General features: G+C 44.9%; 2 protein-coding genes across 2 annotated transcripts in view; both read right to left on the bottom strand.

Moving 5' to 3' along the window:
* ST6GALNAC1 (ST6 N-acetylgalactosaminide alpha-2,6-sialyltransferase 1) overlaps nucleotides 1–3,009 on the bottom strand; it is a 28,263-nt gene extending 25,254 nt beyond the window's left edge. The window contains exon 1 of the mRNA XM_083597901.1: nucleotides 2,320–3,009. The gene's annotated coding sequence lies outside the window, so the exon portion shown is untranslated. The remainder of the gene's footprint in view (nucleotides 1–2,319) is intronic.
* Nucleotides 3,010–14,304: 11,295 nt separating this feature from the next.
* LOC310755328 (uncharacterized protein) lies at nucleotides 14,305–24,821 on the bottom strand. Its single transcript, XM_083597954.1, has 2 exons — nucleotides 23,414–24,821; nucleotides 14,305–19,122 (listed from the first exon to the last, which is right to left on the bottom strand). Exons 1-2 carry the CDS (start codon nucleotides 23,763–23,765, stop codon nucleotides 18,527–18,529), a joined length of 948 nt encoding a protein of 315 aa, XP_083454080.1. The 5' UTR covers nucleotides 23,766–24,821; the 3' UTR covers nucleotides 14,305–18,526.
* Nucleotides 24,822–25,225: the final 404 nt, after the last annotated feature.

Genomic DNA, 25,225 nt, shown 5'->3' with positions numbered 1-25,225 from the left:
AAAAAAACGATAGCATAGAAAAACACTAGAGTATCTTAAGGATTTAAAATCCCAGAAAATAAAAAGGACCACAATGTGGGTGCCAGGCAAGTACCTCTAGCGAGGGCATTCCCTAACCAGGGCATGACCACTGAAAGGGTATCATATTAGATGCTGTAAGAAAACAACACTGTGAAATCTAAAAATACTGAAAGGGTGAAGATTTAGGTTGTGTTCCTATGAATAGAGATAATGGAGGAAGCACTAGACTCCCAAGAAGCAGCACAGGACATTGGCCTTCCTTGCCAACCTCTTATTCAGTCCAATCCTAAACATCTTTATTCAGAGGTAGCACTGAACTCAGTGAGATTTACTCTCTAGTAAGTGTGTGGAAGATTACTCAATACATAGGTCAGAAGGAACCTGTTAGTTACACTTTTCTTCCTGATTGGAAGCTGCAGTGCCTAGCTTAAGAGAGACCACAGACACTCACATGAATGGGGGGGACGGACGGACTGAATACAGACTTTAGCAGGGATATTTAATGTGTTGCTGCCCTCTAGCTCCTATTGTTCCTATAGTCCCTGATGACTGGCCATGCTGGCTGGGGGTGATGGGAGCTCAGCAACTTCTGGAGGGCACCATATTGGCTACCACTGCTTTAAGGTATTAGATGGGGGGTTATTTTCATTGTATTATTGACAGAGGTGTAAGGGGAGGGGTAGTACTTCTAGTGAGAGACAAATTGTGCTCCTTCTGGGGGAGTTAGTCCATCTTGGTCCCCACCCTGCACTCAGCTCTCACCTGTGGCTCCTAGAATAAGGTCACTAGACACCCCTGTTTCCTGGGGACAGTCCCCAGATCTAAACATCAGTCCCCATACAAAATCCATTGAAGTTGAAAAGTGTCCCTGGATTCATTGAAAAAAATCTAGTAACCTTATCCTAGAAGCTGTCAACATGCTACAGCAGCCACACTTTGGCAATGGCTTCGACTGGCCAGCTAAACTGAGTGAGGCTAGCTGATGGGTCTCAAACCCTTGGTGAGTTTAAGGACCCTCCAGGTGAAGACAGGCTGAAGCAGATTGAGTGGATGAAACCAAGAAATGGTCAAGAAGGTGGTTTCTGCATGTGCTGTAGAGGGAAGCGAGGGACAGATGGGGCTCATCAGCCTGGGAAAATAGTAGCCTATCTAGGAGAAGGAAAACTCTGATCCTAACCTCTGCTGCCTTGCAGTTTATCATCAGGAGAAGAAAAGGCTAAGGAGTCAACCCTACACAAATCCAGCCCCTAATGTGGCTGGATGGCACCTTGTACGCCTCCTTCCAGCAACTCCTTCAGCCAAACTGGTGCCAAATGTATTGCTCTGCTTTCCTTTGGACCACATCAGCAAGGCTGAGAGGGGAACCATGTCATCTGGGCAGCCCAGGATCTCCATCCACACACTGCCCAGGCTTGTGCCCTGGGGAGGTCACTTCACCCTTGGAGGTGCACTCCATTGTCTCTCAAGATAGATGGATGCTAACCACCGTTATTGACATACGTTGTATCCACATAACTGCAAATGGCCAGTGGAGCTGGTTTAAATGAGGTGCAAATCTTTAAATAAGGGGCATGGGGCTGGTTAGAAAATAATTATTTACTACATTATTACATTACATGGCCTTCTTGTCAGAGTTGCCGTTTCTGCTTCTGTTGGCCTTTCCCCCTGCTCATTCCTTTTCAAATTCAGTTTCAATTCCAATTCCAGAACACTAATAATTTAAGGTGAATTAACACCTTAAATGAGTCTTTACCTTGGAGGCTGGTTGTGGGTGGGACTGATATTGGCAACCTTATTGTCAAGTCAGGATCCTAGAAATGGTTACGGTACTTGGACGTTTCAGTGTTATAGTGAATAGGATACTATGCTCTTCGTGGTAGGAAGTTGTCTTGCCTTGGGCATTGTATTCTGAACATACCAAAGTGTCTGTCAATGTATGCTTGATCAAATCCATTCCAGAAGAATATTTGCCCTTCAGAATTACTTTTATCGTGTGTCTGGCAGGAGCAATTTAACAGCATCAGACGGACAGCATCTGATACTGACTCTCTTTTTGTTTTCACTCTGGAATTTTAAAACATTTCTCTCTCCAGGAAGTGCTCTTATAATGGCTGACCTGTGCAACAAATAGCTTAAAAGGTCTCAAGGAGATCCTGCGCTGCTCATCCAGGAGGGTAGAGCAACTCCTGCAAGACCTGCATGAATCCCTGCAATTCCCTCCAAGTGTATGCAGAGAAGAGCTGCCAGTAGTCCAGCAAGCAATTCAAAGCACGGTGTGGCAAAGGGCTGTGTTCTTACCCTAATTCCCTTCTATGGGTTGCTCTCATATGCCTTCAGCTTGACTGAAGACTGGGTGAACATCCATTCAACGGTCTGTTCAACCTTGCATTCTCCACATCAAGAGAAAACTGCAGTGGTTCTTTATGATGATGCCGTCTTCATAGCGCACTGTGAGGAAGCCGAACAGAGATCCACCAACCGTTTTGCCCAAGCCTGCAGGGAGTTTGACCTTACCACCCCCCTGACAAAGACCAATTTCCTGGGTCAGAACATCGCCAGCACTCCATGCATCAGCACTGGCGACCACATGTTTGAGATGGTAGACACTTTCGTATACCTGGGCTCCACCGTAACCAGCAACCTCTCATCGATGCTGAGCTGGACAAGCATATTGGTAAGACAGCTACAGCTATGGCGCCCCTCTCCAAGAGTACGGGAGAATGTAGTGCTGATGACCAATAGCAAGATGAAGGTCTACCAGGCTTGTGTGCTGAGCACGCTGCTTTATGGAAGTGAGTCACGGGCAGTGGTGGAGGAAGGGGGCGGTCTGCCCCGGTGCCAGCCTGGGGGGTGACATCGCTGTGGGCAGGCACCTCCCCCTTGGGACGCCTGGGCAGATGCCGCCCCATTGGGATGACGCTCGCACGGGCGGGCGCCTACCCAATTGAGATGATGGCTTGCATGGGCGGGCACCTCCCCCTTGGGATGCTCAGGCGGGCGCCTTCCCCTTGGGACGCCCCCACGTGCGACGTGCTACGCCCCTGCCATCCTGGGTACCGAATCCCCATCCTCCGCGACTGGTCATGGACAACTTACAGAAATGATGCCTCAATGCCTTCCACATGTGCTGCATCAGGAAGATTTTGGGCATCACATGGCAGAACAGAGTCTCAAACAAAGATGTGCTCTCCCAAGCCCACATTCCAAACAAATTCACAATGATGTCTCAGCAACCTTTGCAATGGCTTGGTCATGTCCACAGAATGGAAGATGGCAGGATCATCTATGGGGAGCTGTCTTCAGGCACCAGGCTTGTTGGCAGACCAACTCTGTATTACAAAGATGTCTGCAAACGTGCCGTGGAGCCTGGCTGCATTAACCGTGCCACGTGGAATCCCTTGCAGATGACCGCAGCACCTTGAGACAGGCAGGTTGTGTATCTACAGCAGTGATCGGAGGAGGAATGACCCCTAGGAGCACAAAAAGAAGAAACGCATAGCACATCTGCATCAGCACAACTGGATGCCTTCATCTGCCCCAGCTGCAACAAAACATGTCGGTCTCTGCAGCCACAGCAGGTGCTGTAACTCTCCTATGCTTTGACTTCACCCCAAAGGTGCACTCTTCTATTGCCTCCTGAGAAAGGATGCCATCAACAAATAGCTTACACCTAGACTGTGAAGAAACGCTAATGTAAGCTTCATGTGAAAATGCCCAATATGCCTCCCCTTAAAGACAGATTGCCTCGCATGCCCTTAGTGTCTCTTGTAAGCAAATCCCTTTAATCATACTTTTAAAGTATAAATTGAAAGAAAAGCCTTTTTTTTGTTCTTCTCAAAATAAACAAGGTGATAGAAAGATGTTGATTTTGCATCCAATGTGAAAGGATTGAAAAAATCTGGATGTTCAAGTCCTTACCTGGTTCAGGGAGGAAGTTCCATTAGCTAACACATTCTTTCTGTGCCCATCATAGTTCTAAAGCAGGCTTCCTCAACCTCGGCTCTCCAGATGTTTTGAGACTACAGTTCCCATCATCCCTGACCACTGGTCCTGCTAGCTAGGGATCATGGGAGTTGTAGGCCAAAAACATCTGGAGGGCCAGGGTTGAGGAAGCCTGTTCTAAAGAGTATGAAGCATTACACGACTGCGTTGACTCTGACATACATCACTGAACTTTGGAAGCACATCTTCATACTGATAGAATGTATGTGTTAAGTGAGCCCTTCCTTTTTTTTTTAAGAAATATTTATTAAGATTTCACAAAAACAAATATACAAAAACACATAATAACAAAAGAGAAAAAATAAAAAATAAAAAGATAAATAAAACATACAGAAACAACAAGAAAAATTAAGAACAATTGTTTTTCATAACATAAAACTCGTTTGCTTGTTTCTTTGACTTCCTCACACCTCCCCTTCTTGTATTCCCATTTAAATAATCAAATCAGCAAATCCTTACCCTCTTTCATTTATCTTATCTCTATAACTTAACATTTTATAACTCAGTATTTTCATACATTGTCAATCCATTTTTGCATATTCTTATTAACTTTGTTGCCAATACCACTTATTTCCAATCCAACACCATTTTAGTTATTTATTTTTTTTACCTAATTAACCCTTCTTCCATATTCTTAAAGCATTACAGCTGGAAACCACTCAATTTCTATCCAACATCATTCTAACATTCATTAATTTTGCAATATTTCTGTAAATAGTCTTTAAATTTCTTCCAATCTTCTTCCACCGCCTCTTCTCCCTGGTCCCGGATTCTGCCAGTCATTTTTGCCAGTCCCATATAGTCCATCATCTTCATCTGCCATTCTTCCAAAGTGGGTAAATCTTGTGTCTTCCAATACTTTGCAATAAGTATTCTTGCTGCTGTTGTAGCGTACATAAAAAAAGTTCTGTCCTTCTTTGGCACCAATTGGCCGACAATGCCCAGAAGAAAGGCCTCTGGTTTCTTCAGGAAGGTATATTTAAATACCTTTTTCATTTCATTATAAATCATTTCCCAGAAAGCCTTAATCCTTGGGCACGTCCACCAAAGGTGAAAGAATGTACCTTCAGCTTCTTTACATTTCCAACATTTATTATCGGGCAGGTGATATATTTTTGCAAGCTTGACTGGGGTCATGTACCACCTATATATCATTTTCATAATATTCTCTCTTATGGCATTACATGCCGTAAATTTCATACCGGTGGTCCACAACTGTTCCCAGTCCGCAAACATAATGTTGTGTCCAACATCTTGTGCCCATTTAATCATAGCAGATTTCACCGTTTCATCCTGAGGGTTCCATTTCAACAGCAAGTTATAAATCATTGAGAAAATCTTAGTTTTGGGTTCAAACAGTTCTGTTTCTAATTTTGATTTTTCCACCTGGAAGCCAATTTTCTTGTCCAAATTATATGCCTCCATTATCTGATAGTAATGAAGCCAATCTCGCACTTTGTTTTTTAGTTTCTCAAAACTCTGCAATTTTAGTCTATCTCCCTCTTGTTCCAAGATTTCCCAATATTTCGGCCATTTGGCCTCCATATTGAGCTTTTTCTGAGCTTTTGCTTCCATTGGTGACAGCCACCTTGGTGTTTTATTTTCCAATAAATCCTTATATCTTGTCCAAACATTGAACAAAGCTTTCCTGACAATATGGTTCTTGTTAAGTGAGCCCTTCCAGTGAAGGGCAAAAGGAAGCAGGCCACAGCACCCGTATTAGCTGATTTTTGAAACAGTGACCAGAAAATAGGAGCCAACTCCTAGGGGCTGAAGTCCCTTCGGTCCCCCCAATAAAATATTTGAGGGGCTGCCCTCCCCCAGTTGATAGGGAATTGCCATTCAAAAGGTGTGCATGCACTTCAACTTGTGATTATGTGGGGCAGGGGTTACTTCAGCCCCCCCCCCCATATTTTATTCAAGTTGGACCCATATTTTATTCACCGCTGGACCAGAAACACTGTAAGTTGCAGGGAAATGGCCTACAGCTATACCCAATTAAGGCGGGGGAAGATGATGGCACATTAAAATCAAAATGCCCAGATGGCTTCAGTGGCTACGGATGCCAGCTGGTTTGCCAACTGATGGCCCTTCCAGAATGCAGAAGCAGCTAAGGTGCTGGTGGGTACCACAGGCTAGGCACGTGTTGCACCCGTTCTTAAGACCTGCACTGGTTGCCTGTGTTTGTATAAGCACAATTCCAGGTGCTTCAGGTATTTGGGGCCCCATACAACTTGGCCACTAAATACCTGGAGGATCCTCCTCCTTTATAGGCCTGCCCATGTGTTGAGATCTGCAGGGGAGGCCCTGCTGACAGTTGTGTCTCCCTGTGATGTTCACAGGTTGGTCGTGCATGAACAGGACCTTTTCTGTGGTGACCCCCCCAAATTGAGGTATATCTGGCCTTACAGTTGTAAACATTTCAGCATTAGTTCAAGATGTACCTTTTTGCACAGCTCTTTGAAGAGAGAAGATGAGATCAAAATACCCCTCCCATTGGACTGGCGTTACTATTTCTGCTCATTAATTTGGTTGAATTTATGGTCCCATCATGTCTACTTGTACTGAGTTGCATGTATCTCACCCTGGGACATAGTGAAGGGTTGGGCTATAAATGCATACAAACAGAATTAGCAAAATACTGGGAGTACGAATAGATGGGGTGCATTTTCCTTCAGTCCTTCCTTCCCAGCAGAGAGAAATGTGTGGAGAACATAGAAGTAACAAACGAAAACAAGAACAATAACCAACAGTCATCCTACCTTGAAGGAGAAAGAGGCCAGCAGCAAGTGGATCTCAAGAAATAAAGGTTTTATTTATTTATTGAGGTTTATCCTCACACTACTGGATAGCAGGAGATGTGAGATTATCTGTCTGTATTAGTGAATGCCCACTGAGAAGTAGCTTTACTGTCCACATATTAAGACTATCACCCTGGTCAGCACAACCATTCTTGGGGCAACACTTTTCAGTTGTGATGCTGGAGGAATTAAAAGGTAGAAAACGGCAGGTGGTGATGACAACTGCCATTAAAAGCAAAAGTTATATAATTCTTACTTTCAGTGATGATGTGTCAGTTCCCTGCTGCTGATTGTATAGCAGTGTGTGTCATGCATAATGAGTTTCATTTATTCGCTCCATTCCCAGTTTCTTTTTTGTTAAACTGCTCAGGGCACCCGGCCATTTGCAGCAACAACTGTATTGTTAATGTTTTGTTAAAGTTCCCAGAAGCTTATAATTATGAACGCCAAGCAATTGCAATTACTGTTATAATCCAAGCTCTGCTCCAAGGCATGTGCTACAGCTAATGAAGAGGCAGAGTTCGCTCCAGCTTTTCTAATGAGCTTGCCAGTTTGCCATCACGCTGGACCCAAATAATTGAGCAGGGACCATCCCCGATTCAAGACAGGAAAAGCAAGAGAGAGTTTTGGAGCAGATGTTCTAGTACAGTGGCAAGTAAAGCAAAATGGCTTAAGGAAACCTTCCATGTTCTTTGACTGCAGAGACCAATTGTTATTAGAAGCATTTTTCAAACAAGACTAATAACTTCTCTACTTAGCAAGCTATCACGGTAGGATGCAGATTACCCAGTAAGTTATAATATAGGGCTTTGTAGCCTGAGGGATTCCAGGTTGAGACCAAGACAATGTTCCAGTCTGGTCTTACACATCTTTATTTAGAAGGAAGTCCCACTGAGTTCAGTGGGGCTTATTTCCAAGTAAGTGTACATAGGGCTTCAGCTTTAGTGACATGAACAGTATTTACTGAGAGATAGAACTGTTGACAACAATACCAGTGGAAAAGATATAAAATGGTGCATTTGTGAGCAGAGATTTAACCAGTCAAAAGCAAAGGAATGGAACAGCAAGAGGCAGCATTGCCCAAAATTACAAAAACAAATGACAGTATCAGAGTTAATAGGATAACATTAGGCTATGGTGACCGGCCTATTTTTGTCCCTTATTATGGACTTCATGTTAACTTTTGTGGATTTTTTCTCTTTCCTGAGAGCTAGGCAATGGACTGTTCCATCCCACTTGACTTTCTTTCCCAGCAGTATTATATGGTAGAGGCAGTGGAAGCAGCAGGAGGCTCAGGAAACTGAATGGAGAGGGCAGCACTTGGCCGCAGGGTGCTTATTTCCCTGACCCCTTGCTCCCACTGCCTTCTGCTGGGCAAGAAAGCAACCCATAGCCAGGTGCCTGAGATGGAAGCAGCCTGTCTCAGGGAACTGGATGAAGGGCATATTGTTCTCCAACATTGTGGAATGGCCAGTCAGAGGCATGAGAATATCCACATTCTTTTTGTAATAGGCCACAGCCACTCAAAGTGCATCCATGGTGTCATGGACAGTAGTGGAAAACCTTTAAAAATAGCTGGAGGGGAAGGTCATCTGTGTGACAAACAGGGCACTACCTATCAATTCAAAATAAACGTTTGTTTGGGAATCAAGACAGTACTAAGGGCACCAGGGAGATCACAAAAGTTCATAAAACTGCATGTTTGAGAACTATAATTTGAGATTAACAAAATTTATAAAAGGTTCTGCTATGGAATCTATAAAGTGAGTTTCCAGATTCTGTTAAAGAATAATCCAATGTTACTTATTCTAATCTCTGCTTTAAAAAAAATAAAAAATCCTCCATACTACTTATTCCTGACAAGTAGTCAATATAGTACATCCAGTGATATTACAGTGAGCTCCAAACTATCAGCAGAACCAAGAACCAAGCGAAAAAGAAGTACTGTATTTTTTGCTCTATAAGACTCACTTTTCCCCTCCTAAAAAGTAAGGGGAAATGTGTGTGTGTCTTATGGAGCGAATGCAGGCTGCGCAGCTATCACAGAAGCCAGAACAGCAAGAGGGATTGCTGCTTTCATTGCGATCCCTCTTGCTGTTCTGGCTTCTGAGATTCAGAATATTTTTTTTCTTGTTTTCCTCCTCCAAAAACTAGGTGCGTCTTGTGGTCTGGTGCATCTTATAGAGCGAAAAATGTGGTACATCCAGATGGCTCAAAAAGGTGAGCTGTCACTACCATTTGCTAAATAGGAAAGACTGCCAAATACTATGTAGAACTCACATATGCAGTAACTGGGATATAGTGAAAATATTCCTGAACTGCTTCATGGGAGTCCTACAAACTGGAACTTCTACATTATCAACAACTGGCAAAATGAGAAAACTACAAACTTTAAAACGTTGGTTTAGTCATAGCACCATCTAGTGGAATACAAAGTTATCACTGGGAGTATCTCATAATATACTGTAATACTGTATAAAAACAATTCTGCTCTTACAGAAATGAAATTACCATAGTAATAAACCTAAAACCAGCATGTAAATAAGTTACAGATAACATGAGTGATGCTCATGTTCTCCATGATTTAAATACAGATGTCATAGGCGAGGGGGATCGAGATACGGATATGCTCGTACCCCTTCCAATCTGCGCCCCATCCCGAGGGACAAGGGTAGGGTGAGCAAGGATTACTCACCTCCGTCACTGGTGTTGTGCAATGCCAGGTCTATAGGCAACAAAACCGCTACCCTGAGAGATTTCTTCACCTCGCAGGGGGTTGACCTGGCTTGTGTGACGGAGACCTGGGTGCGCGAAGGGGAAACTGTTACCTTACGAGAGATGGCGCCCCCGGGTTTCTCCATCCTCCACCAGTCGCAGACTGTGGGCCGGGGGGGAGGGGTGGCATTATTAATCCGGGAAGATTGTTCTTTCAGGGCTCTACCATCGCCATTGATCCCCGGCATTGAATGTGTTGGCCTAGTGTGGGGCTCCGAGGTGAGCTTGGCTGTCTGGCTGGTGTACCGGCCACCTAGCGCACCAGCAGCCACCCTGTCAGGCCTGCTGGAGGCGGTGGCCGGCTGGGCCTTGGAGTTCCCTAACCTATTGGTATTGGGGGAATTCAACATCCATGCTGATGCCACTCCCTCCTCACAGGCTCTGGACCTGGTGTCTTCCATGGCAACACTAGGGCTCTCCCAGTTTGTTTCGGGCCCCACACATCAAGCAGGCCACACGCTGGATTTGATCTTTGGCGTCGGTATAGATGTGATCATGTCTCCTTCGATGAAGGTGCCATGGTCTGATCACTACGCTCTGAAAGCCAGGATGGATTTTCCACCCCCACCCTGCTTAGGTGGCGAGCCAATTTGGGCTCGCCCGCAGAGGCTGATGGACCCTGATAGATTCCGTCAGGCCTTGCGGGACCTTGCTCCCCCTGGCGACTCATTGACTGAGCTTGTTGAGGGCTGGAATATCCAGCTCCTAGCAGCCATCAATGAGATCGCACCTAGGCGCCCTCTGCGACCCCGCAGAAACCGGGCTCCCTGGTTTACCGAGGAGCTTCGGAAAATGAAGCGGGACCTCAGACGGCTAGAGCGAGTATGGCGGGGTGCCCATGACGGAGCCTCAAGAACATCTTATAGGGTTTTTATGAAAACCTACGAGATGGCAGTGAAGGCTGCTAAGAAGTCCTACTTCTCGGCCTCCATTGCCTCCGCTAGCTCTCGCCCGGCGCAATTATTTAGTATAATTAGGTCTTTAACGCCCCTTGAAGGACAGCCAAATTTAAATAACAATTTGACACACAGCTGTGAGGCATTCGCGAGCTTTTTTGCGGAGAAGGTCCTGTTGCTCCGCCATGACCTCCCTGCCAATTTGGATACAATAAAGGAACTGGAGGCCCCTCGACTGTCCTCGGGTCCAGTATTGGACCACTTTGACTGGATATCCCCAGCCGATGTGGACAGACTCCTCCGAGCTGGAAAGCCCACCACCTGTCCTCTTGACCCGTGCCCGTCTTGGCTGATTAGAGCGTGCCCAGACGAGGTGCGGGCCCCCCTGGGTGATATCATCAATTTGTCCCTTGGCACTGGGATATTCCCAGGGGAACTGAAGGAGGCAGTGGTGCGCCCGCTCTTAAAGAAAACATCATTAGATCCCTTAGATCTATCCAATTACCGCCCGGTTTCGAATCTTCCATTCCTGGGTAAGGTGATTGAGAGAGCGGTTGCTGAACAGCTTGGTAGGTTTCTGGATGAAACATCGGCTCTCGATCCATTCCAGTCCGGCTTCTGCGCTGGTCATGGGACCGAGGCGGCTCTGGTCGCCCTAACAGATGATCTCCGCAGGCAGCTGGATCGAGGCGGGGCGGGGCTGCTGATTCTTCTAGACCTGTCAGCAGCCTTCGACATGGTCGATTGCGAACTCCTGGAGCACCGCCTTGCCGACGTGGGGATCCAGGGCACAGTCCATCAATGGCTGCGCTCGTTTCTCTCTGGTCAGGGACAGAGGGTGGCGCTTGGGGGGGAATTGTCATCGCGCCACTCCTTGGTGTGTGGAGTACCTCAGAGTGCGATTCTCTCCCCGATGCTTTTTAACATCTTTATGCGCCCCCTTGCCGAGCTTGTCCGGAGTTTTGGGCTGGGTTGCCATCAGTATGCCGATGACACCCAACTCTATCTGTTGATGGATGGCCATCCTGACTCGGCCCCAGACACACTGACCAGATGTCTGGAAGCTGTGGCTGGATGGTTACGTGGGAGCCGGTTGAAGTTAAATCCTTCGAAGACAGAGGTCCTCTGGCTGGGACGGGGCGATATGGGATTGAGGGGGCAACTCCCATCTCTTGCGGGGGTGCAATTAGTGCCAGCATCGTCCGTTAAAGAGTTTGGGTGTAATCTTTGATACCTCCCTCTCTATGGAGGCGCAGATTACAGCTATAACAAAGGTGGCATTTTTTCTTTTTTTTCTTTTTAAAATATTTTTTATTAACTGGCCAATCACATCAAATTAAATCACATCACATAAATTCCAAATTACAAAGCCAAATTTTTAAATTTTTGTTGGGGGAACCCATAATTCAAGATCCAAAGGGGGATTCAGATCATCTTCTTATTACTGCGTTAATGTCCAAATCAGTCCCAATCAGTCCAAACAAAATTCATAATTCTATTCAGTCTTATCTTGGTGTTTCCACATCATATCTTGTTCATATAATTTCTATTTTTCCTTTACGATCTCTTCTGTTAGTCTCCTTAAGCCGATAAGCAAAATAATAATCCTGTGTGGATTTCCCGTTCCTCCACTAAGTCCAGATGGTTTCCATATATCTCCTTCGTAGATAACATCGCTCTTTCCATCATAAATTTGGCATTTGTCGCTCTTAAGTCCCACCGAGACGGATGTAAACAACTCTATTTCTCTCTTTCTCCTCCCAGACCCAAGAGCTCCAACAATGCCTCCCAAAATGGTGACGGCATTTTTAACTGCATCATTCCAAAACTCTTAGCTTTCCAGCTTCATCTTGAAACATTGCTTTGGTTTGAAAGTTTATCTCCACACAGCCTTAAATCCACAGCTTAAGTCCTTAGTTCCTGACTCATTTGGGGAGGGGATTCTTGTTAAATCACATAATAAAAAGGAAGGCAGGTTTTTTCCCCTCTCCCCCCTCCAGTCATACCGTATCTTGACGTATCTTATCATATTTTATTCTTGTCTTGTTATCAGAGATCTCTTCTGTCAGCAGTCTTTACTCCCCTTTTTCCTTGAAGCATGTGCAATTTATCTCGTCCAAATTGTTTCTTTTGAAGATGCTTGCAACTAGCAGCGCGAATCAGGGACGGCGTCCAGGAGTGCCGCAATCCCACAGGAGGGCTTTGTGCCTAGTGCCCCCACCCCCACAAATTCGGGGGTGGTATAGGGCACAGCAGGCAAGGGCCGTCCCCCCCACAATCCTGGGGGGTCAAGGAGGCTAATTACCCCCATCATAGCCTCCAAATTACCTCGTGTGGGTCGGAGAGATGTTATTGTCAGCCATCTTCCGATGCGCCACCTAGTGCCCCCCCCAAAGGTGGCATTTTTTCATCTCCGCCAAGCTAAGCAGTTGGCTCCTTATCTCTCTCGCCCTGACCTAGCCACTGTGATCCATGCGACGGTCACCTCCAGACTGGATTATTGTAACTCGCTCTACGTGGGGCTGCCCTTGAGACTGACCCAGAAACTCCAGCGGGTGCAGAATGCCGCGGCAAGACTCCTTATGGGGTCTTCGCTGCGAGATCACATTCATCCGGTACTATACCAGCTGCACTGGCTCCCGGTAGAGTACAGGATCAGGTTTAAGGTGCTGGTTTTAACCTTTAAAGCCCTATACGGCCTAGGACCCTCGTACCTACGGGACCGCCTCTCCTGGTATGTCCCACAGAAGAACTTACGGTCTGCAAATAAAAACATCCTGAAGATCCCAGGCCACAGAGAGGTTAGGCTGGCCTCAACTAGAGCCAGGGCTTTCTCGGCCGCAGCTCCAATCTGGTGGAACGCTCTGTCACAAGAGACTAGGGCCCTGCGGGACTTGACATCTTTCCGCAGGGCCTGTAAGACAGAGCTGTTCCACCAGGCCTTTGGTCAGGGCGCAGCCTGACCCCCTCCTCTGGCAATCTGCACAGAATTTTGCTTAATGGTTGCCATCAATTTGATTTTAATTAATTTTTATAATGAAAGGTTTTTAGAATGTTGGATTATTTTGATTGTTGTTAGCCACCCTGAGCCCAGCTTCGGCTGGGGAGGGCGGGGTATAAATTTTTTATTATATTATTATTATTATTATTATTATTATTATTATTATTATTATTATTATTATTATAAATTACTCATTTGTCCCTTTGCTTTCCCTCTCTCTCCAAGGTTTAACAACTGGAATATGTAACAAATCAAAGTGTGAATCCCCTGTGCTGACTTAATAGGTAAAGGTAAAGGTACCCCTGACCATTAGGTCCAGTCGCAGACGACTCTGGGGTTGTACGCTCATCTCGCTCTATAGGCCGAGGGAGCCAGCGTTTGTCCGCAGACAGCTTCCGGGTCATGTGGCCAGCATGACTAAGCCGCTTCTGGCGAACCAGAGCAGCACACAGAAACGCTGTTTACCTTCCCGCCAGAGTGGTACCTATTTATCTACTTGCACTTTGACGTGCTTTCGAACTGCTAGGTGGGCAGGAGCTGGGACCGAACAACGGGAGCTCACCCTGTCGCGGGGGATTGAACAGCTGGCCTTCTGATCGGCAAGCTCTAGGCTCTGTGGTTTAGACCACAGCACCACCCGCGTCCCTGACTTAATAAATCAAGTCAAAAATTGTAGTGTTGTAGTGTAGTATAGTATGTGGCACTAAGTGAATATTTCCTTAGTTTAACTTGAACCCTATGTACATGTTTGTGCTAAACATGACTAAGAAAAAGTATTATCTTTTATAAACATCAACAGTGAAACACATTTTGGTTTTTCTAGGTGCAATAAAGAAAGATGCTTTATTTCCAGGGGAAAAATGCATTTGTCAGATAACTGGCCAAAACATTATCTTCATAAATTAAAGACTCCTAACCGGGAAGAATTAACTTGAGACATGAATGCCTGTGTCCACGATGAAAGTAATAACTGAACCTGAAAATTAATTTCACATCTGTCTAAAGAATTCAGTCACTTTACTCTATTATACAAAGTTCCCTGTGTGTTATTCCAGGAATACTGATACCAACATCTTTGTCATGTCTATCAACATTGAGTAAGAATTCCACCCTGAAACACATTCAGGATATTACAATTGAAATGGTATGCAAGATTCAGAATAGACAAGATGTGCCACTGTTCTCATCGTTACAGTCCCCCAAACTACTTGCACATGGTATGCCTTTTGATGACATCAGTGGATTTCCTTTTGAGAATTCTTGCTCTAAAGACAACTGGGTATAGTTGCTGAAGGAAGTACATCTAATATTAGGGGCAGGACAGAAAGCACAGCCCTACTCCCCAATATTGCCCCATATGTGAGCAATACATGTATAGGGCCTCAAGGCTGACAGCAGCATGTCCACAAAAAGATGATTTAGATCAGGTGTGGAGAACCTTTCGTCCTCCAGATGTTATTTATCTACAACTCCCATTACCCCTGTCCATTGGACATGCTTACTAGGGCTGAAGGGAGCTGTAGTTCAGCAACCTCTGGAAGGGCCAAAGGTTCCCTGTTCATGATTTAGATAAAACCCTTCCTTCTAGAGAAGAATCCTCATAGTATAAAGTAATGTCATCATTGCCTGTTGATAAAGGAACTGTTTCCAAAATCAGTTTGCAGCTGCCCTTTAATGAAGAATTGTTTATTTTGTTACAATTCCCAGAGGGACAGCTGTGTTAGGCTGGCGCACCAAAACCAATAAAGAGTCTTGTGGCAGCACAAGGACTAACAAATTCATTATAGGATCAGCTTTCATGGACCAGAATCCACTTAAGCAGATACATGATGTGCAAGAGTGGGGAATCTGCTGCTGATCTGCAATTCCCATTTTGCCCGATCACAGGGCATATTGGTTGGGGCTGATGGGAGTTGCAGCCCACTGGTTCCCCACCCCTGCTGAAGTGCAATCCCCAATTGGCGTGGATGTGTACATACATGGGGGGGGGGTTGACAGGGGTTAGTTCAAGAGAAATTCAAAAGGACAGTGATAATAACATAAAAGCAAAATAAGTATTGTAACAATTAATAAGGCTGCATTGACAAAAGCATAAACACCCCATCCTTGGTAGGTGCCACCAGACTCTCTGTTATTTTCATTATCGTGCAATTTAAACACTGTGGTGATGTATGACAGAAACAGGCTGAGAATCTTAAGAAAATTAAGCAACAGTGTTGTGGGTAGCAACTCAATATAATGTACAAAAACAGATTTAGTTCCAAAGCAAGGCATCTGCTTTAACATAACATGAAGAAACACAACAGTAGCAGGTCTACAGGACACAACCTTTGCCTGCATACAATTTTTTACATTTATATGTTACGAAGTAATATACAGTCAAGACATGTTTGCATTTCCATCACAGTACAATTTTGATTCTTCAAATGTCTTCACAAGTTGCAATTCTCTCTAGACATCTTGGTTTAGAGATCCCTTTGCTTGCTCCTGTGACCTTTGCTTCTGGCATATACTATCACATTTTGCAAAGATCCAATTCTGTAGATAGTTTAGGCAAAGCCTCATCCTACTCGAAGCAAAACAAGATACAGACTAAGTGTGTAACTCAAGTGTATATATAAAAAATTCACAAAAATAGCAGTTCCTTGGTTTTGCAGGCGTCTCCATTTTTCCCTGTTTTTGCTCACCTTTTATTCACAGATGTCCATATCCACTTAAGTTCCTACAGTGATGTGGCTATATCGAACAGCATGAGCCATAGGAAACATTTGCCTCCATCTTCATTCCAGATGGAGCAGTTTTTCTAGCAACTTACCTCTAACTCTGTTGCATCAGTTAACAGTAACTATTCTGAGATAAAAAAAGCACTGCAAGGCACTACTACACAAAGTCAAAGTTATGGTTCTATTGCAATATTTACACTGAGATTCATGTTGCAAAAATAGATAATAAAAATTCAGGTAGCCAAACATAAACCCATTTCTCCTTCTGTCTTGGATGATTCCATGACTGCCAAAGAATTATCCGGAAGAGTATTGGCCTCTGCTGCTAATTCCATTTGATTATTTGCACAATACGGTTTCTTAAGTTTTTATTAAAAACCACATATGGAACTTCTTACTTCTGCACCTATATCTGACCTGCATAGATAAGCTCATCCTCAAGCTTAGACGAAACCCCAACAAACTGATGAATACGTTCTTTGGTCATAATACAGTTTACAACATTATCCTGACCTCCCTATACTAAATGATAGCTTGTGAATTCAATACAAAATAGTGAGGGGGGGGGAGAGAACATAACCGCCGCCACCCTGGGCAAATCATTTATCATCATTCTGACAAAAAAAGCACAGAAAATTGTAATAGCAATTTCTATTAATTATGGAAACGGCAGCCACTTTACAATACTTAATTAGGAGTTTTAACTAGATGTCACAAAATAAGTGGCTAGTTTTTCAAATTTCACAATGCTCTTTGTCAGACAGGTTGTTAAACAAAACAAGGTGTCATGGAGAGAACAGATCTGTTGCTGGTAGAGGGCATGGTAGAAGCCCTATCACCATTTACGGAGAAGCCCCTTGCAGATTGATTAGGTTAGTTTATGCCAAGTACAGATGGTTAAGGTTGCACCAGAGAGCATTGGGACAAAGAATCAATGGCCATCCCCCCTTTGAAAATACCTGAGTAGTGATTCAAAACCAAATCAGAGACAGGTTCAAGTGCTGGCTTTGCAATTTCCAAAGTGAGCGTGGTCACTGATTCTTTGTTCAAATCATTTGCACATGGCATAAACAGACCTAATCATTTGGCAAACGTTTTCCTGAATCGCTGTGCTAAGGCAATCACATATAGCACATGTGACTTCCACTGCGCTCTTACTAGCAACACCTTTTCCTCTTCTCTCCCTGTCCTCTTCCTTTTTGCGTGTGCATTCCATATTCATCCCGATAAAGAGTGAAACAAGAAGGTTAGTTCACTACTCTGAGGTCCTAATAACAGTATTATGATGCTGGGGCTGTCTGGATTTTCTCTCATGGTCCAATAGGGTTGACTGTAATTATAATTAATTATGGATACTGAAGAGGTAATATGGAGTTTCCCTATACTTGTATTAAGCAAGTCTTTCCCACCAGATGTAATTCCATGTCCTTAAGGTAGTCAAAGTGGGAAAACGTATATCAGAATTACAAATAGTAAGATTGGGGGGGGGGGGGAGAGATATAAACTGGTACAAATGGCAATAGACAATGAATACTTCCTAAGTGCCACCACACTAGGGAATGATGGTTGGGAATAACAGCCAATTATTGCTCCAAATGACCTCTTCTAGACAATGGAACTAGTCTGCGGCAGAAACTCAGCCCTCAAATGACTCACAACCCTCAAATGGCTTACTCTGGAATAGCACATACCATTCAATGACCAGCTGAAGTAAGCAATTTGTTGACTGCAAGAGAGAATCAATGCAAATGCAAATATCCAATGCTGAAAAACATGTATATGCATACTTTGTGTGGTCTCATTTCCCCTGTCTACCCAATACACTTGCACATACAATTTGTTAACATCTGAAAAACTGTTTCACCTGTTTTTGCTTGGGTCCTTTATAATGACTAGTTACATACATGTGCCTCTCTGAATAATGCCTTGAAGACAGAGCAGTAAGCAGATACCTGGTCCACAGCATTTTTCATTATACCATCTTACAAGTTTCCCTCAAAGAAATCAAAATGTACAGTTTCATTAACAATGAGTGTATACATTGAAAATCTTCATGTTAAAAGGGAACAGTTTCTTTCATCTGTTATTAGACAGTCCTATCGTTGCAGAGATTAGTCAGAGGAACATATCTATCAACCCGTGTCATCTATATATGTAAAATGCAGTTCAAAGCTACCTAGGAACAGGAAGCCCATATCCACTCGTATTCATCCAAGTGTGCAATTTGTAAGACACTATATGATGATCAAGCAGTAACAAACCCATTCTTTCTGACAAAACCAACACATATTACTAGCATCTTCCCAACTATCCCAAAACCTGATAGAACCGCAGGACTTTCTTCAGGTCTGCCAAGAATAAATCAGCTCCTGCATCAGATAGGTCATTGACATCAGGCAAGAACAGGTTTGCTTTATCAGACGTAATCAAGTTATGCGACAGAAAGTGTACACCAATTTCATTACAAAAGCCTACCATTTTCTTGTTAACATGCTTTTGAGCTTTCGCCATCTGTTCAGGATTTTGGTCCATCTTGCAAGCACGTCTTGGCAACAGTGAAGACCAAACTATGGTAGCATTTGGGAATGCTCTTTTAAGAATGCCCAAGTCATTTTTCATGGATATAATGAGAGACAAGTTATCATTGGGAAGTAGATCATCTTCTCCAATATGAATTATTATAAGGGATGGAGCAGAACGGAGATGATAAATTTCATGCAGAAGAGGCATGAGCTGTTCCCACTTCATTGCCTGTATCCCATGCCAATACACATATGCCCTTGAAACAGAGATGCCCAACTGCAATCCATGTGGTAGACTTTTAGCTCTCTTCTTTGATGCCAAGATCACAGAATTGCCACATATCCAGATTTCCTTTGGGGGAAGTTGCTGTCTTCCAGCACCTAAAAGTAAAATGCCACATTAGTTCAACTGCTTCAGATTGACCCCTGCACTAGCTTACTGTTCCTCCATCCTGAAAGCGCTAGTACTAAAAGGTTAAAGACTGAAATTTAAAATCTATAAACATGTTAATATGCTAGAAAAATTGATCAGCATTCTCTCCAGACCAAAATCAAGAGACCAAGCTAGCTGCACTTTTGAGAAGACAGAAGTCCACTAATATGCAGCAGAATTAAAACATTCGCAGAAGCCTGTTAAGACAACTGACTGAGGAAAACCCACTAAGAGGATCAAGGATGGGGTAGGGTGAACAGTGCAGCTGAGCTCAGCACACGAGGAAGCACACAAAAAAGGATATCCCCCTCCTTCAGCTGTAAGCACTGGTTTTCAGGAACAGGTGACAGGACTATCACTGCCACGGGCCATGAAAAGAGCTGGCTGCAGAACCAGTCTCAGCAACACTAATCCTTCCACTATGAGCAGCAGCCCAGATGATACGCAGGCAGGGAAGACAACAGGAGCTGAGTGATCCTGACATCTGCACTCACCCACTTATCAACCTGAGGCTATAGTGTACCTAGCTGTAGCAAATACAGCTAAATCTGACCTGAATTGAAGAAGGTGCAATAAAGTGTTTTTTCTGACCAAGAAAGGCCATTAAGCTGCTTTCACAGGAATAAGCATTCTGGGGCAATTTCCCCCACGAGGAAAGGCCACAGCAGAAACCAGCAAGTAGAGGCAATTTGGCATGCCTCATTTTCTTGCCACCCCAGAATTTTAGCATGGCCAAAACATGGTAATCCTATGCTGCGATCCTTAGCATACATGGTAAGGAGTAATGGCCACTGGGCATATGGAAATGACTTTGGAGTTAACATGCTTAATTTTGTGTTGTTAAACTACATTTTACATATATAAATGGCAGAGAAAGGAGAAAGAGAGTGCATCTGTACAGTATTCTGTTTGCCCAGTTCAGTGAACTCTGTGCAGTTTTAACAGATCTCGCCACTGCTGTTTTCACAAACATATCTGTATGAACCAAAATTCAGGCAAACAGAAAAGATGCACCTCTCTCTTTATTTTTTTTAAGAGTCAAACCCTGCACTCAAACCTGCCTCTCCTCCATCAGCAAACAAATACTGCAGGTATTGACAACTGCAGGTGATATGCGCATTTTTTCGTACGATTAATACAAAGAGTTTTATTAGGTAAGAGGGGAACCAGCAAGATTAGCCTACTTACCTCTGTGATGAGACTAGTGTCATTTAGAATGAAGGAGGAGGATATAATCAACCACAGCAGTAAGAGTAGGAAGACAGCAAAATTCAGTGAGTGGTGAAAATAGGCAAGAGCATGGAGATGGCCATTTGAATGGCAGGTGGTGCTAAGAACCTGGCTTGAGAGTTTTTTTAAAGTATCAAAACTGCAGTGACATAACGCAGTAGATTCTTTTTGGCTCCGTTAGCTTCAAAATCCGCACACAGAGAAAAATAAGGGGCACAAGTCGCAATCATTACACTTTGACATCTGTGGAATGTGAATTATATCTACCACCTGTAACTCAGTTCCATAGAAGTTTTGAACAAAAGCACCAGAGAGGAAAAGGAACACTTCCAAAAAGAGCATCTGACTGTAATTAGCTGGTTTCTTTTTATTAGATGGATTAATACTTAAGATAAATATAAACAATATATGGCAACAAACAAGGTTTTAAAAACCCACAAAACAAAACAAAACTACATCTTAACAAAGTCACACATAACTTGAAAAACTAGGGTAGAAAAAATTATCTGAACCTTGTTTTGTGTCAAGAACACAGAATCATACCGCTGGAAGCTGAACAAGTATAATACTCTACTATGAAGCTGGTCACACCCCCCCAAGCTTCCCACAGCCCGTGCAATCCAGAGCAGAGTGCCCTACCAGTAACTAAGTGGAACTCAGAAATGTGCATGATGTACAAATAGATCCAGGTGTTTAAGCAAAGGAGATGAGACATATATTGGTCGTAAAAGTAAAGTGGATTTGATAACTAAAAGTCACTGCTTCCAGTCTAATGTTGCCACAGTCACACCTTCACCAATTACGGCATTAATAAGGGAGACCAAATCTAGCTCTCTGCTCCTAGTGCTATCATTGATTATTTGACCTGGGGTAGCTGAGGGAAGGAATTATGTGCATAGCACCTATGCATGCACACAGAACATTTCTGGAAACATACGTCTGCAGCAGGCTGTCTAGTTTTTTGCTGGATAAGCTATAGCAAAGCACATGAACCATGTATGGAGATCCAAAATAAAAATATATACTTCAGAAATTTCTTAAAGCCAATGAGATTCTTTGGTGCCACAGAAATTCTGGGCACCCAAATGCAGCATTCAAAATTTCTGTAGTTGAAAAACTTTTAATTTCCAGCTGAATTTATTAATGGTCAACTAGGAAAGGTGGCTGAGTGATGAGCCTCTCTTATGCTGGTCACAGTGACTGTTCCCATCTTTAAGGCATGCCCACAGTGTTATTGAGCACTGCTCAGCAGTACAAAACTTTAGGCTGCCGTTTTTGCAAGACTTATCCAGCAACATGGTGGGCATGTCTGCAGGGTGCTCCCTGTCCCTAGCAGAGATGGTTTCAGGGTGAAAGGACTACTATCTTCTTGCTGTCGATATGTCCCCAGGCAGGTAGGCAATCTCCCCACTTTCTTTGGTCCAGCAACTTGATATCCAAGGGCACCTGCCTCTGCTACATGCTTACCCTCAGTCCTGGAGAAGTCTCTGGTGATGCATACCTGGATTTTGATGCTGTATGAATCCTGCTCCTGGTGCACTGCTGGATCCTTCCCAGCGATCAGTGCGACCTTGAGAGCATATTGTCCCAGTTGTTCCCAGGCAATATTTTATGTGAGCTACAATGTATTTTTCACTTGATAGTATTTGGACCACTACTCCTGGAAACATGTATGCATTCACTCAAGTATTTCCACAAGTGTACTTGATCAAGGAACAATGGCTGGTATGGATTTGAGCCAGCAACCTCCTGAGTTTGTTCACGCTTGCTTGGAGACAGTACTATTGCATTCTCTTGTTTGTTGCTACCACTTGATTCTATGCTTTTCTTCCATTGGGGTTTGCTAGAGGGGTAAAATGTTTTGCCTTCGAGCCAGTAATCACGTAAGTATGTTTGCTACCATTTTAGCAGACAGCACCAGAAGGGCCCCTTGAATGTGACTGCTGCCCAGTTGTCAGCACTTCGTACATGTTAGGGGCACAATGGCATGGCCAAAATGCCCCCAGCTTGGCTTACTGGCTCCCTTCATGTCTGCATTATACGCAGCATGTTCCGCATAGCACCAGATTGATGGACAGTGGCACTGTTTCCCTTTTTGTGTATTTTCCAAGTAGTGTGTTTCCCCACTCCCAGTCTGAGTATGCACTGGATATGGCAGCCTTTTTTCTGGTAAAGCAGCAACATATTGTTGGTCTCAGTGTAAGGCAAACATATGATTGCTTTTTTAATACAGTATCTTTGGATCAGCTATAGGCAGAACCAAATGCTAGACAAAGAGAGGCCAGAAGCACAAGACAATAAAGATCGTCTTCTTCTACAGTACTTACATCTATCGTTCAGAAGTATAAGGACCTGCTGATCATGCATTGTCTGACTTGCTGTATGACACAATAACGTTAAAGCTTATCACATATAGTATGATACCTATACTGATTCAGCAATTGCTTTTTCTAAATATTTCAGGATTTTATATACCATTGCATTTGTGCCCATATTCTTTTTCAACTCTTTATTTACTACTTTCTGGTTTCATAATGGGTATTCCATTGCCTTAATTGTTCCACTTGCCCACTTTAACGCAGTCACTAAAAATCTGCATTATTAATTCAGAAGTTTATGGTGTGGGGTGCACAATCAATTTATACCACAACATGTGTTTTCTGCATTTTCTAATATTCCACAATTAATTCTATCCTTTCTGGCCTTGTCAAAGGCCATGGGACACAGAGACAAAACTTTCCGTTTCCTGCTAAATAAAGAAAAATCTACCCTTGCTCTCAGTGAGTTGCAGCTAGATATATAGTTGGCACAATTACCACAGTCATGCCACACTAGGCAGCTGTGGTTTGGAAGCTTTTCCATCCTCATTCACTTGCTGCCATTTTTTCCAAACAAGTGTGGGACAAGATACAGTGGCATGGAAATGGCAATCCCTGCAGGTTTGTGTTTCGGAGCATCTGGCTTGAGGTTGCAGCCCCACCATATTGGAGGGCGCCTTGTTTGACTTACCCGTCACCTGTTGCACGGCAGTTATCACAGACGTACGTATCTCATTGACAGCCTTCTTCTTCTTCCCCCCTCCTGCCAAGCGGGGAATAGGATTCAGGCCTCCCGGAGGGTCTACTGCCGGAGGGGCCACTCCGTTGCTGCCTCCCGGATTCAATTCCGGGGTGCCTCCCGCTGCCGCCAGGGCTTCCGGGCCAAGCAAGCCACGCCGGCCAGCGATTAAAACCGCCTCCAAGGCTTTCATGAGGGACGGGTTCGGGGGACTGTCCTTAGGGTTGGGTCCCCTGGGAAGCTTGTTTTCTGGCGTCCCGGGGACGACGAGGCTGTCGTCACTGGGCCTCTTGACTGGCTCCATGGCAGAAACAACGGGGAGATGGCAGGGAAGCTATAGGTTGCTCTAAAGGACCAAATTTTATTGCAGGTATAAGCGAAACCCCAGGCCCCAAAATAACCTATAAATATAGGGCGCTGCCTGTCTCTTGGGGCAGGTGCTTTGCAGGCTCAGCACTGAGGTGCTTCACGTCCAGCACTGAGGTGGCGGCAGCGGCGGGAGCCGCACCTAGCAGCACAAGTGAGCGACCTTTTAAGGCGGGAGGCGAAATGTAGGGCCCTTCGAGGTGGAAGGCCGAGGCGGCGGTTACTCTGCAGCCGGAAAAAGCGCGAGAGCGGAGGGGTCCAGCCCAGGCGCCCTTCTCTACCCCCTCGCCACCCTCCCCGGGTCTCAGCTCCCGAGAGAGGCGCGGGGGTTTCTGAGGCGACCCCCTCCCGCGAACTCCGCTAGCCCCCGGGCGCTTCCTCGCCGGAGAGGAGCGAAGCGGCAACGGGCCGTTGCCCTGGAAACGCTCGTCGTCGTCCCCCCCCCCCCTCTCCGTCACCGCGAGCGCCGGACAACCGACGACAGCGGCGTGTGACCACGAGCAGGGAGCAGCCTCCCATTTAACATCGAGCGGGAAAAGGACCCACGCAGCCGCCGTAGCCAATGACCCTTCTTCCGGGCCGAGGAGGGAAGCGCGCGTGCGCACTTGGCGCGGCGCGGCTCGCTACTGTATCCTAGACTCGCAATGTGTGGAGAGTCGCCTGGAGGCCTCAGTTCATGGTTCAGTTTAGCCCTCGCTCCACTCTCCGCCTGGCGGAGGTGAGAGCTGCGCAGGACGGCAGATCACGCATGCGCAGTGTGGAGGGAGGAACAAATGGCCAAGATATACCTAAAATCTGCATGTGCTTTTATATGCAACAAATACGTGCCTGTGCTGACTTATATGTGTAGGTGCACATTTAAAAATAGTTACTGCGCCGTAAACACAGTGGGCTGCCCACGTGTGCTTAACCCTAACCCTACTTCCCTGAATTCAATAGAACTTACATCTGAGTACACTAGTAGACATGGTTAGGATTGTGCTGCTTAGCAGCATGAGAAGATTTAAAGGTAAAGGGACCCCTGACCATTAGGTCCAGTCATGACCAACTCTGGGGTTGCGGCGCTCATCTCGCTTTATTGGCCGAGGGAGCTGGCGTACAGCTTCTGGGTCATGTGGCCAGCATGACAGCTGCTTCTGGCGAACCAGAGCAGCGCACAGAAACGCCGTTTACCTTCCCGCCAGAGCGGTACCTATTTGTCTACTTACACTTTGACGTGCTTTCGAACTGCTAGGTTGGCAGGAGCAGGGACCGAGCAACGGGAGCTCACCCCATCGCGGGGATTCGAACCACCGACCTTCTGATCGGCAAGTCCTAGGCTCTGTGGTTTAACCCACAGGGCCACCCGCGTCCTTTCATGAGAAGATTTACATAATTGCAAACATGACAAAAGTGGTC

This window comes from Podarcis filfolensis (assembly GCF_964270895.1).
Source record: "Podarcis filfolensis genome assembly, chromosome: 2".
NCBI lineage: Eukaryota > Metazoa > Chordata > Lepidosauria > Squamata > Lacertidae > Podarcis > Podarcis filfolensis.
The sequence above is the reverse complement of the archived record's forward strand: the minus strand, read 5'-3'. Positions and strand labels throughout refer to the sequence as shown.

What these genes read in the sequence shown, in the direction of transcription:
- LOC310755328 (XM_083597954.1), bottom strand. Translation starts at nt 23,765, where the DNA reads ATGGAGCCAGTCAAGAGGCCCAGTGACGACAGCCTCGTCGTCCCCGGG. An exon ending in TGCCGTGCAACAGGTGACGG is followed by an intron (nt 19,123 to 23,413) that starts GTAAGTCAAACA and finishes TTTTACTTTTAG; the next exon opens with GTGCTGGAAGACAGCAACTT.